Source organism: Aethalodelphis obliquidens, unplaced genomic scaffold (genome assembly GCF_003676395.1).
Source record: "Aethalodelphis obliquidens isolate GAN/ISIS:26980383/991018 unplaced genomic scaffold, ASM367639v1 scaffold90, whole genome shotgun sequence".
Lineage (NCBI taxonomy): Eukaryota > Metazoa > Chordata > Mammalia > Artiodactyla > Delphinidae > Aethalodelphis > Aethalodelphis obliquidens.
In genome coordinates this window covers 4,862,553-4,879,892 of record NW_020838034.1, presented here as the reverse complement: position 1 = coordinate 4,879,892, position 17,340 = coordinate 4,862,553, and the positions used below count along the sequence as shown (strand labels likewise).

The following is a 17,340-nucleotide window of genomic DNA, read 5'->3' as shown; positions in this document are numbered from 1 at the left end:
TGGAGGCAGCTTGTGTGCATTCCTGTGGGGAGCAGCACAGTGGCAGGCTGGGCAATGTGGCATCCTTTTTCTGTGTCTGCAGGGTCTGGCCCTGAAGAACTGTGAGGGTCCCATCCTCCCTTGGCTGTGGCCCTTCCTCTCCTGCCCGCCAGCATCCTCTAGGAACAGAAGTAGCTGCCTGCTCTGAGGACTGGAGATGGGATTTGGGGCTGGGTGTGCTGATATCAGGCAAAACAGAGAGAGTCTGGGCTGAAGAGTGTGGGTTTCCTCTGTTTTCTCTATGTTCTTTTGGGAATTCTCGTTTCCTTTAATTTTCCTAGTAATTGTTCATTTTGGAAAATCCCAGCTCATTCTTTTATAAATTAAGGGTCTGAGGAGAGAGCAAAGTGTCTGAGAGACCAGGCCAGTGGTGTGTGAGAGTGTGTGTGTATGTGTGTGTGTGTGTAAGATAGGACTTCTCACCTTCCTGTGTTGAAGGAGCTGTTTTTCTTTTTTATTTCCAATCCACTGTGGAGCTATACTTTGTAAATTATAATAAAAACACATTACCAAAAATAAATATTAAAAATTAAAAGAGAGGTACCAAATATGAGCCCTAATTTTTATGATTATATTAAACAAACATAAAATTACTCTGTCAGATTGCTATAAAACTTCCTAAATTTTTGCTTGCGATTCTTCTATTATCTTGCCTGGACTGGTAAATCCAATTCACAGACAGCCCCCAGTCCATGGACCAGGCGTTGAGTTCTCGGGTGTAGGGCAGGGAGGAGAGAGGTATGAAAGCTCAGGAAGCAGGTGGCCTGTGGGGACGACTGGAGATGTTTTCACTTTTTAGAAGGGGGCGACTCATTTACAGAGGGCGTGGCGGGGGCTTAGGGTCGGGGGTGCTTCCTGATTGACCAGTGAAGACCCTGTGCTTCTAGATGGTGTGTGCCTCTCAGTCATCCTGGCAGAACCAAGGAGGCAAAGGGGAGGGGACCCTGGTGTATTCTGACTGTGGATTTTGACTGGTGATGACAGAGACAGGAGGATGAGGAAGACGAAGGGTTGGGTTGGGAGGAGGGAAGGGAGAAAACGGAGTAGAAGACAAGTGAGAAAAAAGGCTAGCATGGGTTGCCTTATCCACTGTCTTTACCCAGAGCAGAACCACAGGTAATTAAGCTCCCGAAGGCAAGTGGACTGATTAACTTCCATGACGTTTGTATTTTGGAGGTAGACCAGGCTTTTAGAACTTTCATGTAATAGATAGCTAGTGAGAAGCAGCCGCATAGCACAGGGAGATCAGCTCATGGTTTGTGACCACCTAGAGGGGTGGGATAGGGAGGAAGGGAGGGAGATGCAAGAGGGAGGGGATATGGGGATATATGTATACATATAGCTGATTCACTTTGTTATACAGCAGAAACTAACAACATTGTAAAGCAATTATACTCCAATAAAGATGACTAAAAAAAAAAACCTTTCATGTAGTTGCAAATCGCCTGGAGATCTTATCGAAATGCAGATTCTGATTCAGCAGATCTGGGCATCTGCATTTCTAATAAGCTCAAGGGGAAATGCAAGATGTTTGCAGCTCTGAGGGGCCAAGAGTGCTCTGAACAAGCAGACTTCTTGCTAGGGGAGGAGGGTACCAGAGTTGCTAACTCGGACCTCACTCCCCATGATTCCAGTGCAGAGGCCTGCAAGCTGGGGCCAGGGCCTCACAGGAGCAAACACATAAATCCCTCACTGAGCACTCTGGCCGTGGACTGGACTCCCCTCCCTTCCCACCCCCTGTCCCGGCAACTCTACCCCTTCCTCGCCCTCTCATCTCCCTCATCACCAGTCAGGTCCACAGGGAGTCCATTCTCCTTGAATAAACCAGACCAAATGATCAGGCAGCCCAAATGATCACTACTGATGAATAATATGAAACAAATCGATACACCTTTATTAACAGATAGATTCTACAACCATGTATCTTTTTAAACATGTAAGGGGTAACAGAGTTTTCTGATGTGCTCCACAAACGGGGCTTCTGGCTGCTGGGCTGGGGAACTGGAGGACCACAGAAGAGGCTGGGGTCCCCTGGTCTCCTGGGGAGCGCTGGGGGCTGCAGATGGCTGTGTGTCTTGGGGGAAGGAGATGCCATCACTAGCAGAGGACCCCCTCGCAGTCACCAATGGGATCTTGCTGGGTCCTGCTTCTTCTCTTCAGCCCCTTGGCTGGAACCTCACTGAGCTGAGGGCATCTCACCTCAGCGTAGATGACAGAAATGTCCTGTGGGAGAGTCAGGTCAGGGTGAGGAAGCAGACGTCGCACAGAAAATGAGCAAAGAGCAGGGGTCCCATCTCACCGTTTCCCACCGGGCTGACTGGGCAGGCCTGGCTGTGGGGAAGAGCAGCAGTAAGGTTAGGGCACTGGGTTCACGGGGTGTCCCCTTCCCGCCTCCTCGTGGCACCTTCCTCCAGAGAGCACGGGCCAGCCAGGGTGGGGGGCTGCTCCCTCTTTTACTTCTCAGGGCTTCTCACCCTCAAGCTGAAAGTAGGTGGGCCTGGGAATCAGGAGACCCCAGCTGTGTGACCGGAGGCCAGTCACTTGGCCTCTGAGTCTCAGCTGCTTCAACCAGGAAAGGGTGGTGGTGTTGACAGTGACTGCCTTGCAGGATTACGGTGTGAAGCAAGAGATAAGAAGATGCCCAAGATACTTCTAGAATAACTCCTCCATTAGACAGCCACTCTGCACCAGGCAACCATTTAGCTGTGAAAATTATATAGCTGATCTATCTAGTATACTGCTAACAGAACTATAATTCTGTATATCCAATCTCACATCAGTCTTGCCAAGTACGGGGTATTGATGCCTTCTCACAGTGGGAAGAGAAAACTGAGGCTCAGCGAGGTGAATAACTCTCCACAGTCACTTCCATAAGGAGTGGAACCGTAGGCAAATATTGAATCTTTGTGAACGTGAAGCATTCTCCCACTGATAGAAGATCCAGTATCCCCTCTTCTATGCATCTTGGAACATAACGGCTCTCCTTACTCTGGGTTTCAGATCCCTGCACCCACCCAACAGGGAAAGCCTGCTCAGAGCAGCTGCAGACAGCTGCAAGCAGACTGTCCCAGACCCCACCCCTGCCCCGCATCATGCCTTCACCCTTGTTGCCTGCTAGGATTAAAAGGATCACATTTTCTTATTTTCCTTATTTTGCTAATGAAAACCATAGAGTCTGAGGTTGGCTTCATTTTTCCTTTCTTATGTTTAAGTCCTCATTGTGACTCTTCTCAGGAAGGAACTGGACCCACGTGTGCTTTCCCATCTGCTTGGCAATGCTCTGGCCAGCAACCGGTCAGGTCCTGGGAGAAGCGCCCTGAGTCCAAGAGACTTCCTGGCTGTCCACTTTCCCTAGTGCCCTTTATGGGTGGGAGCAGAGTCCCTAGACTGACTCAGATCCATTTGACAGACCAGGAATTGAAATCTCAGCACAGGTGAGACATAAAACAAGCTCCCTATTTTTGAACACCTATTGCATACCAGACAATCTTTATGGATTCTAGAACCCAGGTTCTATTCCTAGCCATTCATAATAATCTTACAAAGTAGGTATTATCTACACTTTATAGATTAGGCTCGGAGAGCTTAAATAACTTGCCCACAGGCACACAGTGAGTACAGAGAGTCAAGTTTTGAACTCAAGTCTGACTGACTCCACATTCCACAGAACTCAATTCTGACTGACTCCCACATTCCTCTCATGATTCCACGTTGCCTGTTTGTCTGTTAGAGCGTGGACTAGCCTTCCCCGTGCCTGCCGTCTTGACTCTGGTATCGGTGGCCGGGGTTCATGGTCTTTATGGCTTCCTCTTAGAGCTGAGGCTGCCCTGTTTAGACTTACACTCAGGGTCAAAGACAAACTGTATCATTCTTTTTCTGTTTTTCCTTTGTTGCTCCACAATGCTCAGAAAAGGGCAAAAAAAAAAAAAAAAATTCCTCCCTAGTTGGGATGGTAACAGTGGAGGTGTGGTGGAGATGATGTAGATGATGGTGATTATGGTGGACATAGCGCTGTTTGTGGTGATGGTGGTAGTGAAGGAGGAGATGATGGTGGTGGTGGTGAAGGTGGCCGTGGTCAGGGTGTTGTTGGTGGTCATGGTGATGTTGGTGGTCAGGGTGATGTTGGTGGTCAGGGGCATGATGGTGGCCAGGGTGATGACAGTTGTCATGGTGATGATGGTGGTAGTGATACCTCACCCTAGGCCCCAAACTTCCCCTTTACATTAGCAAAGATGTCAAGTTTGACCCGAGATCACTCACCTTTCACTCTCCTTTGGGATCGTACGTACCACAGAGCAGATAACCCCTTCATCGTTCTCATTCTGGCAATGAACTGAAAGAAGGAACGCAGCTGCAGCTTGAATAGGACCCACCTGCTCTCCCACCTCAAGACCTAGAAACACTTATGGAGGGAAGCTAATTAGGGGCTGTTATGGTGATAGATAACTGGCAGTGGGAAGCAGTTATTACTGTGGGATATCCATCTTGGTAGGAGGTGCCTGACCCCTGAAGCAGATTCTAGCAGCTTCCCCAGCCCTGACATTGTTTAAACTAGAGGTTGGCAATCTTTTTCTGTAAAAAAGGTAGTGAATATTTTAGGTTTTGCAAATACCTGGCTCTGTAGTGTGATAGCAGCCACACATGACACATACACAATGCTCTTTACAAAAATACTTGGTGGACCAGACTTGACCCATGGTCAAATTTGCTAACCCTGGGTCTCCACCTCCCTCTTGGGGGCTGGGATCCCTTCCTGCTTCCCTCTCCCACCACCAGCTCCATGCACTGGCCCCTTAAGCTCTCCCCAGAAGCCATCTGTTTCCTTCCCCAGATGACTCTGATTCCTGAGACTCGGGTTCATGAGGCCTTCTTTCTCATGACTCCCCTTAAGAGGCCTTTCTCTGCCTTTATGGACAGACACTGGTGCTACTGCAAGTCCTTACCATTGACATACAGTAGGTGTTCCTCTCCACCTGTGGCTGGGGGCAGATTCTGGGGTGGAAGGGGCCCTAGGAGATGCAAAGGCACAATTCACTGAACGCCCTCAGAGAGCAGAGTGGACAGTGGGGACAGAGAGGCTGAGAGAAAGAATGTCAGTTACCTTTAAAAAATTGTATAAAATTACCTTTAAAAATTGTATAAAAAATTAAACTAAAAAAAAAAAAAAGAATGCCAGCAGAGGTTGCTGGAGGTCTGAGGCTGGTTTGTTAATGAGGGTTAATTCACAGGTCTGGACATGGTTAACTTTTTTTTTTTTTTTTTTTTTTGCGGTACGCGGGCCTCTCACTGTTGTGGCCTCTCCCGTTGCGGAGCACAGGCTCCGGACGCGCAGGCTCAGCGACCATGGCTCACGGGCCCAGCCGCTCCGCGGCATGTGGGATCTTCCCGGATCAGGGCACGAACCCGCGTCCCCTGCATCGGCAGGTGGACTCTCAACCACTGCGCCACCAGGGAAGCCCTGGACACGGTTAACTTTTATGGGATGTTTCCTTTGAAAAATACCCCAGAGGGGAGGATGGCTCCATGGGAATCACAAACTGGGAGGAAGCAGGGTCAGAAAGGATGGGTCACATCCTTGCATCGAAAGGGCTCATACCCACCAGTCAGGCTGCTTTTCAGAAGGAGGAAAAGCTAATAACTTTGACAACATACCATGTGCCAGAAACAGGGCCAGGGAATTCAAATACAGCGTCTACTTAATAGCAAACCTCCTTACCCAGGGACAAGCACAGAGCTGGGTGTCACAAAAGCCCCCCTACCTAAATCTTTGGTGTCCGATGTTCTTCACAACCACCTTGCAAAGGTTGATACTGTGATTTCCATGTTTTAGATGAGGTGACTGAGGTTGGCAGAGGTGACTTCTTCGAGGTCACACAGAAAGTGGTGGAGACAGAACCTTAATCCAGTGTGTACACTTCTTCTCCACGAGCATGCTACCTCTGTGAAAGCAGGCATTCCCAGAACTTTAAAAATTAGCTCTTGGGATAGGAATTGGGTCACAGGTGGATGTTGGGTCACCTGGCTCATGCCTGGTGTCCAAGAAATATTCATTAGCTCTAACAGCAAGAAAGCATCAGAGTTGCCAGGTAGCACCTTTGGACATGGCTCCTCCTGTGAAACCAAGAGGGCATTTGTGGAGACTCAGAGAGGCCTCTGATGCTCGTTTGTCAAGGCTGTGTTTCTGAGTCTCCATTCGCGAAGAGCTCTGTGACTTTGATGGAGCTGTGTTTTATGGGAGGTGTGACAGTGGGAAATGAGATGAACACTTTTAAGCAAACAACCAGAACTTGCACACTTAGGTAACTGCTACTTCGAAGTAGACCTCCTGTATGACCACATCCTTGTCCTAGTAATTCCATAATTGGTCAAAATGTCTTGAACCTTGCCTTCAGAGATACAGTCTGTGGAATATCTTCAGTGGTGGCACATTTGTGTTTGCTGAGGAATGGATATGCTGTCTGGAAATGGTTAAAGGTCTTCTAAAGCTGGGCATGAAGAAAAAAGCTGTTGGACTGTGTTTCTTGTGTGGCTATGGAATTGGGCCTGAAGGTGGTTTTCTGAGTGACATTCTAAGGAAGGTTGTGTGCCCCTGAGCTTCTGAGATGATAGGCCCACCACCAGGAAATTTATTTTCATGAGAGACAGGTTCCTTAACAAAATGGAGCCCAGGTGCTCCCAGACTGGCAGTAGGGGTGGGGTAGGGGAGTGGGAATGGGTGGGGAGGCAAAATCGCCACATGAAGAGGGACGCTCCTTTGTTCCCTGTGAAAGGCATCTTCCTCTTGAAGATCTTTCACCAGTGACTGTTCCTCCACCATCTTGTTTGGGCCTGGGAGGGAGATGGCTGTACTGTGTTGCTTTGCCTTTAACTCTCTGACCCAGAGGTGAGTGGGCAGAAACACCCATGCTATTGAGACCAGGCTGGCTTTATGACAGGTGCAGAGACGGTAGAATTCACAGATCTTCAGTTCATGGTCCCCTACTCCAGCTGCTTCCTCATCTAACTCTGGGCCTGGCTCCATCTTTCTCCCACTGCACAGGTATACCTTAAAGCAAATCTGGCCTGCCTTCATGAAATCTAGACTCAAGACTAAAGGAAAGGAGAGATGAGAAGTTAGATGGACAAAGGCTGCTAAATTAAAAAGGGGAGAGGAAGTCGGAGCCTGGCTCAAGCCCTAACTGGGGTGCCTGGTGAGGTAGTGGGTCTAGGGCTGGGGAGAGATGCTTTCAGGTATCCTGGCTGATGGTCAGGGAAGACTACTTGGATTGCAGGACTGGGTGGTCTTCCTCAAAGAACAGTCTGGCTTAGCTCTCAGAACTCATCACAAATTCCTTAACTGAGGGAGCTGCCAACTTGAAAAAGCAAATCTAGCTGGAGGTCTATAAGAACAATTACTTTTGCCCTTGGCAAGTGGAAAATAAAAATATTGCCCCCAGGGAGGAAGAAGCAGGTGGATTTGAAGCCCTAGGAATAAACTGGCACCAGATAGCTTTGGCACTGGGAGCCATTCCCTTCAACATAGCCCCAGGCAAACAAGGAGTAGAATAAACTTGTAGCCACCAAAGGTGATTGCTTTGAAAGCCAACATTCGTGCTTAATTATCATGACCATGACAGGAAGAAGAGGAGAGTCTGGGATTTCAAAACCAATAGGTGACCTAGAAATGCCATTTATCTGATTATTTTCACTTATTTCTCCCTATAGAATTCTCTCCCTATAGAATTTCTCTCATCTGAATTTTAGCTAAACTTTTGGCCTTTCGCTGCTGTGGCCTCTCCCGTTGTGGAGCACAGGCTCCGGACGCGCAGGCTCAGCGGCCATGGCTCACGGGCCCAGCTGCTCCGCGGCATGCGGGATCTTCCCGGACCGGGGCACGAACCCGTGTCCCCTGCATCGGCAGGCGGACTCTCAACCACTGTGCCACCAGGGAAGCCCTTAGCTAAACTTTTTATGACTCTGATCAGAGGAATTACAGAATGGATAACAGGAGCAAAGGCAGTTTGGGAACCTGCCGGGGTGATGCGCTCAGAACAGAATGAGAATGTACTGAGCACCCACTCAGTGCCAGGCTAATACATCAGGTATGAGACAGATGTCACCTCACTAACTCAGACCGTACAACATCCCAAGAGGGAGACATTTAGTGAAACTTGAAAGGAGCTGGCCCAAGGTTACTGAATTAGCAAATAGCAGTGCTGGGACCGGGCTATTCCCCAGTGCTCTCCACCACACTTCCTTCCTGATGAGTTGACAGCCATGGACTCTCACCCAGGGCACACCACGGCACAGAAGTGTGTATGCGTGAGCATGCACGTGCACTGGAGTTCTCACGTCTTCTTTCTCCTCCGCTAAGCAGGCCGGAGCTCTGCTGACTTTAACAAGAGAACTGGAGGCCTTGGGTTTGTTCAGTACATTCACAGCCACAGACTGTCTTCCAAATGTGAAGGACGTTGATCTACACCTCGTTTGGCTTGTAAGAAATCCTGTTTGTGCCTTTATTCATGCCCCAGTGGGCAGGAGTGTGTCTGTGCGCTCTTTGGGTGATTGGGCGTGTGAGACACTGTGTCTGTGTGTGCGAGCTCTGGAAGCTGTAAGTGTCCCTCCTGGGGCCCCTTTGTATGACATGTGAAGAAAAGTCCCTCCTCCTCCCAATACCCAGAAGTAAGCAGTTGGTCCTGTCAGCCTCTGGCTTTCCAGTGGCTGGGCTGTACCTGGCATAGGGATTCGGCAGTCAAGAAAGCCAGAAAGAGTTACTGACCAGTTTTTCTTCAGGGTCTGAAATACCCTAGAAGTGCAGCAGCAACGACCATCATGACAGGCAGGCTTGCAGGCAACCAGGGAACCAGCCAGTTGTTGCTAGTGGGGACAGATAAGACCCGAGGACCTGGGGGGTGAGTAGGGGTGACCATGAGCATTGAGGATGAAATTAACAAATGCACCCCAGACTGGCACAGGAGAGGCAGAGTGGTTGGCATTAGTGGGAACCCCCTGGCCTGAAGGAGCCTTGCCAGTGGGAATGAGGGGTGGATCAAAGGATGTCCACATGGATGGGCAATTCCACGGAAGACCATGTGGCCCTCCCTCCATGGTGCCCCTCGCTCTCTGTGGACTTCATTCTTTCCCTGCCAGGTTCAGTGGACAGGTGCTCCAAGCGGGGTCCATGCTCAGTCAGTCATGCAGTGCCTGCTCTGTACCCAGCATGGCGGGAGGAACACAGAGGAGTGAGATCTGACCCTGGCCACCTTGCTGGGGCTCACAGCCCAGTTGGGGGACAAGACTTACCATCCACGGAGAGTGTCTCAGGCTTGCTTGTCTCTTTGGAGACACTGTTCTCAGCCTCGCAGGTGCAGTCCCCAGCATCCTGCTCTGACATCACCGGGAAGAGGAAGGAGACGGCTCCACCATGGGGAGCCACGTGGTTCCGCAGGGTGTCCCCATTGAGGTAGAATGAGGATCGGAGGGGAGGAGCTCCACAACTCGGCTGGTGGGTCTCAAGGTGAGCAGAGGACGGGACACAGGAACCGGGGCAGCACACAGTTGGAAAGGTCAGCGGGACCCCCCGGGCTCCTCCCTTAGGAACCCCTCCCCACATTCCCAGGGGGCCCCACTGCCTAGGCCCCTGGGGAGGATCTCCCCGTCCTCCCCTCACCCTGACCTCCAGCTGGGGACTCTGTTTCTGGACCCAGCCACCCTCAAGGGCCGCCTCGCACCAGTAAAGCCCAGAGTCTCCCTCCTCGGCTGCTGGGATGCAGAGTTCTGGGTGGAGGCCCCTGTCCTGCAGGGTGTGGCCCTCCTTGTGCAAGGAGAAGAGGAGCTGCCAGGCTGACCTCTGGCTCCCCTCACGGGGGAGTGGGCTCCGGGCTCCCCCCACGGAGCTCACGAGAGGGGTGGGCTCTCAGCACAGGAGGCAGGAAGAGCTCTGGGAAGAGGCAGCCCGCAGCTCAGGAGGGGAGCCCTGGACATCGAGGCCCCTGGAGTCTGAGGTGAGGTCTGAGCTTCGGCACATCCCGGGCCCTGCCCTGTGCCTGTGGGAAGTGCTGTCACTGTCTCCCAGCACCTGGCCTCTCATCCCACACACCAGCTCTGAACCGACTCCCACAGCCCTGAGCCCCTCTGGGGTCCCAGAAGGCCAGAGACAGAAGGGCCTTAAAGGTCACCTAGTGCCCAGAGGAGAAGGGTCTGGCTCAGGGTCTCAAGGGGGGCAGCATCAGGGCTGGTTCTTCCCTTTCCCCACAGGGCATCTTCCCCCGCTTCCCTGGCTCCAGACATGCCCCATGGGGGGGGCAGGGCATGTGGACAGCATCCTGGACACCTCAGGGCCCTGCAGATTGGCCCAGCATCAGGGGAAGCCAGAGAGAGGGGCGTTGCCCAGAGCGCTGCTGACCTGTAAGACCAGACCGCTGAGCAGCACCCTTCCCGCTCCCCCCACTCCCCCAAGTTGTGACTCACCTTGGACTTGAACTGTGACAGTCCTTGAGGTTCGTCTGCCCACATATTGCATGTATGTCACCTGTCCAGTGCAGCTGTACCGGCCACTGCTGTTCACTGTTGCTGTTCCCGTGGACAGAGTCTGGCTGTCCTTAGAGAGATGGAGGAATTTTCCGTCCCTGTAGAATTTCACCTGGGACAGTGCTGCGTTCCTCCTTCCCCAGCAGCGCAGAGTCAGGATATCCCCTTCAAACACGGGGTCTGGCTGCACTTGGAGGCTGAGCCAGGCTGTGAGACACAGAAGCAGGGTCACCCTGGAGCTGCAGGTCCCTCAGTCCCCCAGCCTAATGCCTCCCGCAGCCTAATGCCTCCCGCAGCCTAATGCCTCCCGCAGCCCTCCCTGGGATGGAGGCTCCTGGTCAGCTCCTTCACAGCTGCCACTGTCTCCCAGGCCTTCACGCCAGCCCACGGCCCGGGCTTCTGCTTTCCTGCACCCCTCCTTCCTCTCTCCTTCCTCTGCCCTTCTCCTCTATTCCCCCCTCCCCTCCCCTCCTCTCCCTGTGCCTTCTCTCTGGCCTCTTTCCCTCCTTGTCTCTTTTTTTTTTTTTTTTGGCTGTGACCAGAGATCTAACCCGTGCCCCCTGCGGTGGAAGTGTGGAGCCTTAACCGCTGGACCTCCAGGGAAGTCCCCCTCCTTGTCTCCTTTTATACTGCATTTTCCTCCGCCACCTTGACAAGCCTGAGTCAAGTTGGATTCCTTCCATCTATTGTTCTGCTTCATTCCTCCTTATTAGATTCTCACTCCCCTAGATGGGTTTCTTTTCCTCTGGTGACTCCAGTGCAGCTCTTTCTTCAGCGTCCACCTCTGATGGGAGCTGCACCCCTGTCCACCAGAGAGGAGCTGGAGGGGTGGGTGTTGGACGTGCCACGGCCTGGGCTCGCTCCCTCCTGCTTCCCTCATCAGGTTTCCCCAGGCCCAGCCTCCATTGGCACTCCCAGCAGTGAGGTTCATTTCCACCACAGTCATGGTGCAGGAGCTGTCATTTCTGTCCTCATTTCTAAAATGCATTTTATGTCCTGACATGGACAAGAAAAGAGCTCCTGGGGACCCAGCATCACCTGCAGGGCAATCCCAGGCTGGCCTGGCCCCAGGACATACTCCTTTGATCCCAGACAGCCTCAGAAGCCTGGGAGTAGTGATGAGTAATCAGACAGGGAGCCCTGAGGAGAGTCCCAGAACATCCTGCCTTTGTCTGGATCCACCTGGATCCCTAGACCCCATTCCCCTCCCTCTAGACTAGGGAATGATGCTCACAGCCCAGCTGAATAATGGGTCTTGCTTCCCTGGCTGCTCTTTCTAGCAGCACTAACTACTGGTTTAGATTTCCCTCCCTGGCGTACACAGAACATGTCCTTGGAGGTCAAGAGGTTTCTAGGCCAGAGTTTCCACCTACTTGACAGAGGCTCCATGGAGTTCAGTGGGACAGGATGGGCGGGAGGGCAAAGGTAGCCAAGAGAGAAAGAAGGAAGATCCCCAGAGAAAGATGCCTGCTTCTTTGAACATTAGAGGGATGGAAGGGAGTCCAGAGCCTTGATGAATGGAGGTTACAGGAGCTCCAGAGCCACACTGAGAGGAGGAGATTGAAGCCATTGCTACTTGTAAGGGAGCCGGACAGTGGCCGAGAGCCATTCTTCTGGGACTTGAGTCACCCTATAACTATCCTCGGCCTGAGAGAGTAGAGTGCTGGGTTTTTCCTCTTCCTGGGCATTAGTGAAGACTCCTGAGGAAGAAGCCTAGGCAGGTGCTGCTCTGAAGATGTTTCTGGGGGACCCAATGGCCCTGACTTTTCCCCGTCCATTAAGTTTTGGCCCAGAGACACACTTGGAAATGAAAGAGACATAGACAAGACTCACCAGTTTTCCCTACGCAGGGAACTGCAAGAGAACAAAGTGATAGAATTCGATTAAGTAGCAGAAAAAGCTTTCTGACAAGGAGGACTGTCACCTTATAAATGGGTGCTAACATCCATTCAACCAGTCAACCACCCAGCCCCCTAAGCACCTAACTATCTAAGCTGCCCAACCGCTCAGTCACCCAGCCACTCAACACCCAGCCACCCAACTATCTAACCACTTAACCACCCAGTCACCCAGACATCCAGCCACCCAGCCACTCAGCCACTCAACTTTTACGGTGGACCTGCTGCCCAGAATCCTTTACCTTATCTCAGTTCAAATGCCACCTCCTTAAACAGGTCTTGCTGGGGGCCCCCAGTCAAAAGAATTCTCTTCCATCACTATCACAATACCCTATTGTATTACCATCAGAGCACTTATCACCGTTTGAAATTATCTTATCATTAAATTGCCTACTTGTTATCACCTGTCTCCCTCTGTCTAGAATGTAAGTCCCATGAGACCAGGTACTCTGCCTGTCTTGTTCACTGCGGTGTTACCTATGCCTAGTGCCTGTGCCTGGATCGTGGTCTGTGTTTAACAAGCATATACTGAATAAATGCATGAATGCTTTCCTTTGTGCCCACTCATGCGGGGCAGGGAACAAAAATAGAAAACATAGGACTAGATTCTTACTCTAATGTGCCGAGGGTCCAATTTACACCTCCAGAAGAACTCAGACAGCAAAGGCAGGACCTGATTCCTGTGGTCCATCTGTCCACAGAGCTCTGGGGAATAGAGTATGGGAGTGATCAGAGGAAAGGGGTGAGATTTCCCTGGAGGAGTAATCATTAAAAGGTCGTGGGACGTGGACGGGCAGCTCGGACGGATAAGAGAAGCATCAGCGGGCCAGCGCATCACACACCGTGTCGCACCTTGTATACATTGCACTAATGCTTCTAGAGGAACCAATGTTTGAGGAGAACAGGTGGCCAGGAAAGAGAAGCCAAACCACAAAATGATGACAGATGAAGTGAGGCAGGTGTGATCAGTCCAAGGGATGGAGGACCCTAAATTGAGGGGCACAGTTGCATATAAAGCAGTGGAGCGTATTCTGGGCTTTGGGGCAAGCGGTGAAAGGATGAATGGTGTGGGGCTGAGTGCAGTCAGTCCAGCCTGTCCCCAGGCATTTACCTGTGCCCTTCATTGTTGGGTGCTGTGCAGAACACTGAGAAATGCAAGAATGGCCTTGGAGGGGGTGGGTGAAGACCCCCTCAGCAGATGTTTGGCATGTTCATTCACAGGCTGTCATCCTTGCTGTCCACGTGACCTGGGACACATTCTCTACCTACTCAGGTTAGCTCACCTGCAGGTTCTCAGTGTGTGCAGAATCTTTTTCTTACCATCCCTCCATCCCTCCATGTCTAAACACATCTTCTATGAGCTTGGTGTAGTGGAGAGCATGCAGGCTTTGGAACCAGACGACCTGGACTGGACTCATGAATCTGTCTCTTTCTGTGTGACCTTGGACAAGTTGTTTACAGTTCAAGAGCCTCCAGTTCCTGGTTCTGTCTGTATAACAGAAAAGATAATAGTCATTTTTCCCTTACAGAGTAGTTACATAGATTGTATCAACCCTCTGCCTGGGAAGGTGGTTACTACATTAACTGAAAGCAGAAAGAAGGCCTGACCTCAGAGTGACTAAGTAAGACCTTACTGGGTAGTGATGCCTCCCCTTCCTTTCTATTCTCCCCCGGAAAACGATTTTGCAGCTACAAAGCGATGAACAGACAGGGTTGAGGGGACTGACGCCTATAACAAGAGAGAAGGCATCCAGGGAGCATAGGCACTTCAAATGAGCTCGTGTCCCCAGATCCTGATGACTTGCAGTCCAGGGCACTGCAAGACCTTGCGGCTGTGACTGCAGGACCACAGTGTATAATCAAGACAGCCGCCAACTGGGGACAGAGTGGGCGACACCTCCCTACAGCAGTTCCTATAAAGAAGACCCGAGGGCCTCAGTGAGCTGCAGGCTGAAGATGTGACAGCGTGATGAGATAGCTGAGAGCTATTGTCACGCTAAGTCGCACAACAGAGTCCCGAATGATGCAGGGAGCAGCCCCACTGAGCTCGGCACTCAGGCCACTATGGGAGGGATGAGAAAGCCCAGCTCCTGGCCCACTGACAAAGCCCTCAAGATCAAGCAGACTAGGACAATGACCAGAGTCTAGAAATCATTTCCTATTAGAGGGATTGGGAGATATTTATCCGAGAAAGACGGGAGAGAGTACACAGGGATACACAGTGGCCTTCAAATACTTGATGGGCTAAGCTTAAAAGAAGGGAGAGACTTGTTACTTCATAGGGCAGAAGTGGAACCAATTCACGGAAGTTAGATCAGAGAGGCAGGTTTCAGTTCAACATGAGGAACTATGTCACAGTCGAGTTCTACCATGTTGGAACATGTTGCTTTGCCAAGCTGTGGCTGCCATGCAGCTGGGAGGGTCGTGCGTCACAGATGCTGTGTTTGCACATGGGGGGCGGGTTCCAGTATTGAGAGTGAAACTGGCTAATGCCCAGCTCAGCGGAAGATCAAGGTTCATCTCCTAAACTTTAAATACATCTTTAGCGTACAGCCATGTACCAGCATGTTCAATGTCAGGCCTTCTAGCCTCTTGAATCCCTGATAGCCAATACTAATAATAGGCACCATTTATTGTGTGACCATGTCCTGCCAGGCACTTTACATGAATTTTATCTTCTAGTTTTACCTGATTAGAATCCAACTATACCCAGACTAGAGGTAGTGAGGTAGAATGGAGAAAGCACGGGGTTTGACATCATATGAACTTGGGTTTGCATTGTTACCAGGGTAATTGTGCTCTTGTTAGCAGCGTAATTCTAGGCAAGTTTCTTAAACATTTTTGAACCTCAGTTTCCTCAACTGTTTAATAGAGATAAAAAAAAAAAAACCTGCCCTATAACGTCCTGAAGGTTAGATGAGATAATGTATGTACTACAAAGCAGGTATTCAGTGTCTTGTTTTCTCTGTCTCTCTGTCCACATCTGAGAGGAAATAGCAGCTTTACCTTTACGGTAACTCCGTTCCTACACACTTAGCCGTGGGGTCTGAATCTTAGGCTGGCTTTCTGGGGTCCTGAGCCTCAGGTGTGACTCAGTCCTGCCTGGGTTCCCCATACTCTGTCCACTAGTCAGCCCGTCACTGACTCTCCCTCCCTCTTCCTTTGCTCTCTCCCATCCAGATCCTGGGGTACACGCTGGGAAACTCTTAGACTTTATCTAGTCAAGTCCAAGGGCTGTTCCTTCCACAAGGAAGTGATTTGCCCTTGGCAACCTCTCCTCTGGGGTGTATCCGGGCACAAGGCCATCCTGTCCCTGCACTAACGTGAGCACTGACCTTCTCACTTGTCCAAACGGCCATTCATAGAACACACAGGGCAACACGGTGATGTTGGGGAAGGAAGAGCCCTGAGTGAAACAGGTATTTTCTTCCCAGGGGATAAATGCCCACAAACTCTGTCTAGGAAGCAAGTGTATTTAGGAATGGTTTTGCTTTTCTGGTTCAATGAAAACAAACAAACTTCTGGGACCAAGTTTAAAACAAAAAGTGAATCAACTCAGAAACCGTAAAGCACTATGTGCTCAGACTTGTTCCTTTTAAGTGTAGCAGGGGGACAGTAGATGAGCCTGAACCGAGCCTGGGCCGAGCCTGGGCTGAGCCTGAGCCGAGCCTGAGCCGAGCCTGGAGGAACCTGAGCCGAGCCTGGGCCGAGCCTGAGCTGAGCCTGAGCCGAGCCTGGGCAGAGCCTGAGCTGAGCCTGGGCTGAGCCTGGGGGAGCCTGAGCTGAGCCTGAGCTGAGCCTGAGCTGAGCCCGGGCCGAGCCTGGGCTGAGCCTGGGGGAGCCGAGGAACTCACCCCACAACAATCCTCTGCCTGGAGACCAGTCCCTGCAGTCACTGGCAGGGGCGACTGGCCCGGGGGTGCTCAGAGCAAGGAGAGTGGTATAGATTCAGAAGAATGGAATTGAACCTTCATATCGGTCCCCATGGACCAGTCAGACCCAAATCAGAACACCCCCGCCACCCTCCACAATAGAGAGAGGGTGTAGGCAGAAGAAGAATGGTCAGTTTGAAGGGGGCTTTGGACACTTAGAGCATAAACCTCTTGACCAGGTGTGAAACCCAGTCACTGGTGACTGGTTCTAAGAAAAAGCTGAGGCTTCGGGGCTGTGGTTGAGAGTCTGCCTGCCGATGCAGGGGACACGGGTTCGTGCCCTGGTCTGGGAAGATCCCACATGCCGCGGAGCGGCTGGGCCCGTGAGCCATGGTTGCTGAGCCTGCGCGTCCGGAGCCTGTGCTCCGCAACGGGAGAGGGCACGACAGTGAGAGGCTCGCGTACCGCAAAAAAAAAAAAAAAAAAAGCTGAGGCTTCATAAAAACGTATCTCCTTATAAAACCCCATGTTTTGCTCCTGTTGCTGACAGAAATGCACGGAATTGCTTTTTTCCCATTTCCCCGATCTCTTCTCTTACATTCTGGCAGCCTCCTTCCCTTCTATAATATCGTTTTCCTTTCAGAATAGCCCTGATGGATATTTTAACCCGATTTCACAGGGTAAAAGTGTCATTGGGTCTCAGCATGTGATTTTCTGCCTCCCTAAATTAGCTCTGATACATCGAAGGGTTGCCCTTCCAGGAGCCAGGAAAATGGGATAGGAAACACCAGGACTCCCCTACGTCTCCATGCCCATCACTCTCATCCCCATCACTCTCAGCCATGCCCATGTGCACGCACTTGTCTCAAGCTCCAGCCATAAACCCACTTGAACTAGGAAAGGTGAAATAAGGAACTTCGCGTCTTAGGAACGACTCACAGTCTTTGGTGCCCAGAAGAGGATGCTGGCGCTTGGTGACTTACTGAAGAGCAGCGCAACTGTCCAGAGCAGCATGGGGCCTG

The 17,340-nt window shown here is 51.2% G+C and overlaps 1 protein-coding gene across 1 annotated transcript; it reads right to left on the bottom strand.

The window, feature by feature from the left end:
- Positions 1-1,985: 1,985 nt before the first annotated feature.
- Positions 1,986-17,332, bottom strand: FCRL6 (Fc receptor like 6). The gene is made up of 10 exons (XM_027095157.1): positions 17,302-17,332; positions 12,382-12,402; positions 10,424-10,755; positions 9,648-9,931; positions 9,556-9,603; positions 9,322-9,515; positions 8,824-8,923; positions 8,695-8,750; positions 4,983-5,048; positions 1,986-2,333 (listed from the first exon to the last, which is right to left on the bottom strand). Exons 1-10 carry the CDS (start codon positions 17,330-17,332, stop codon positions 2,137-2,139), a joined length of 1,329 nt encoding a protein of 442 aa, XP_026950958.1. The 3' UTR covers positions 1,986-2,136.
- Positions 17,333-17,340: the final 8 nt, after the last annotated feature.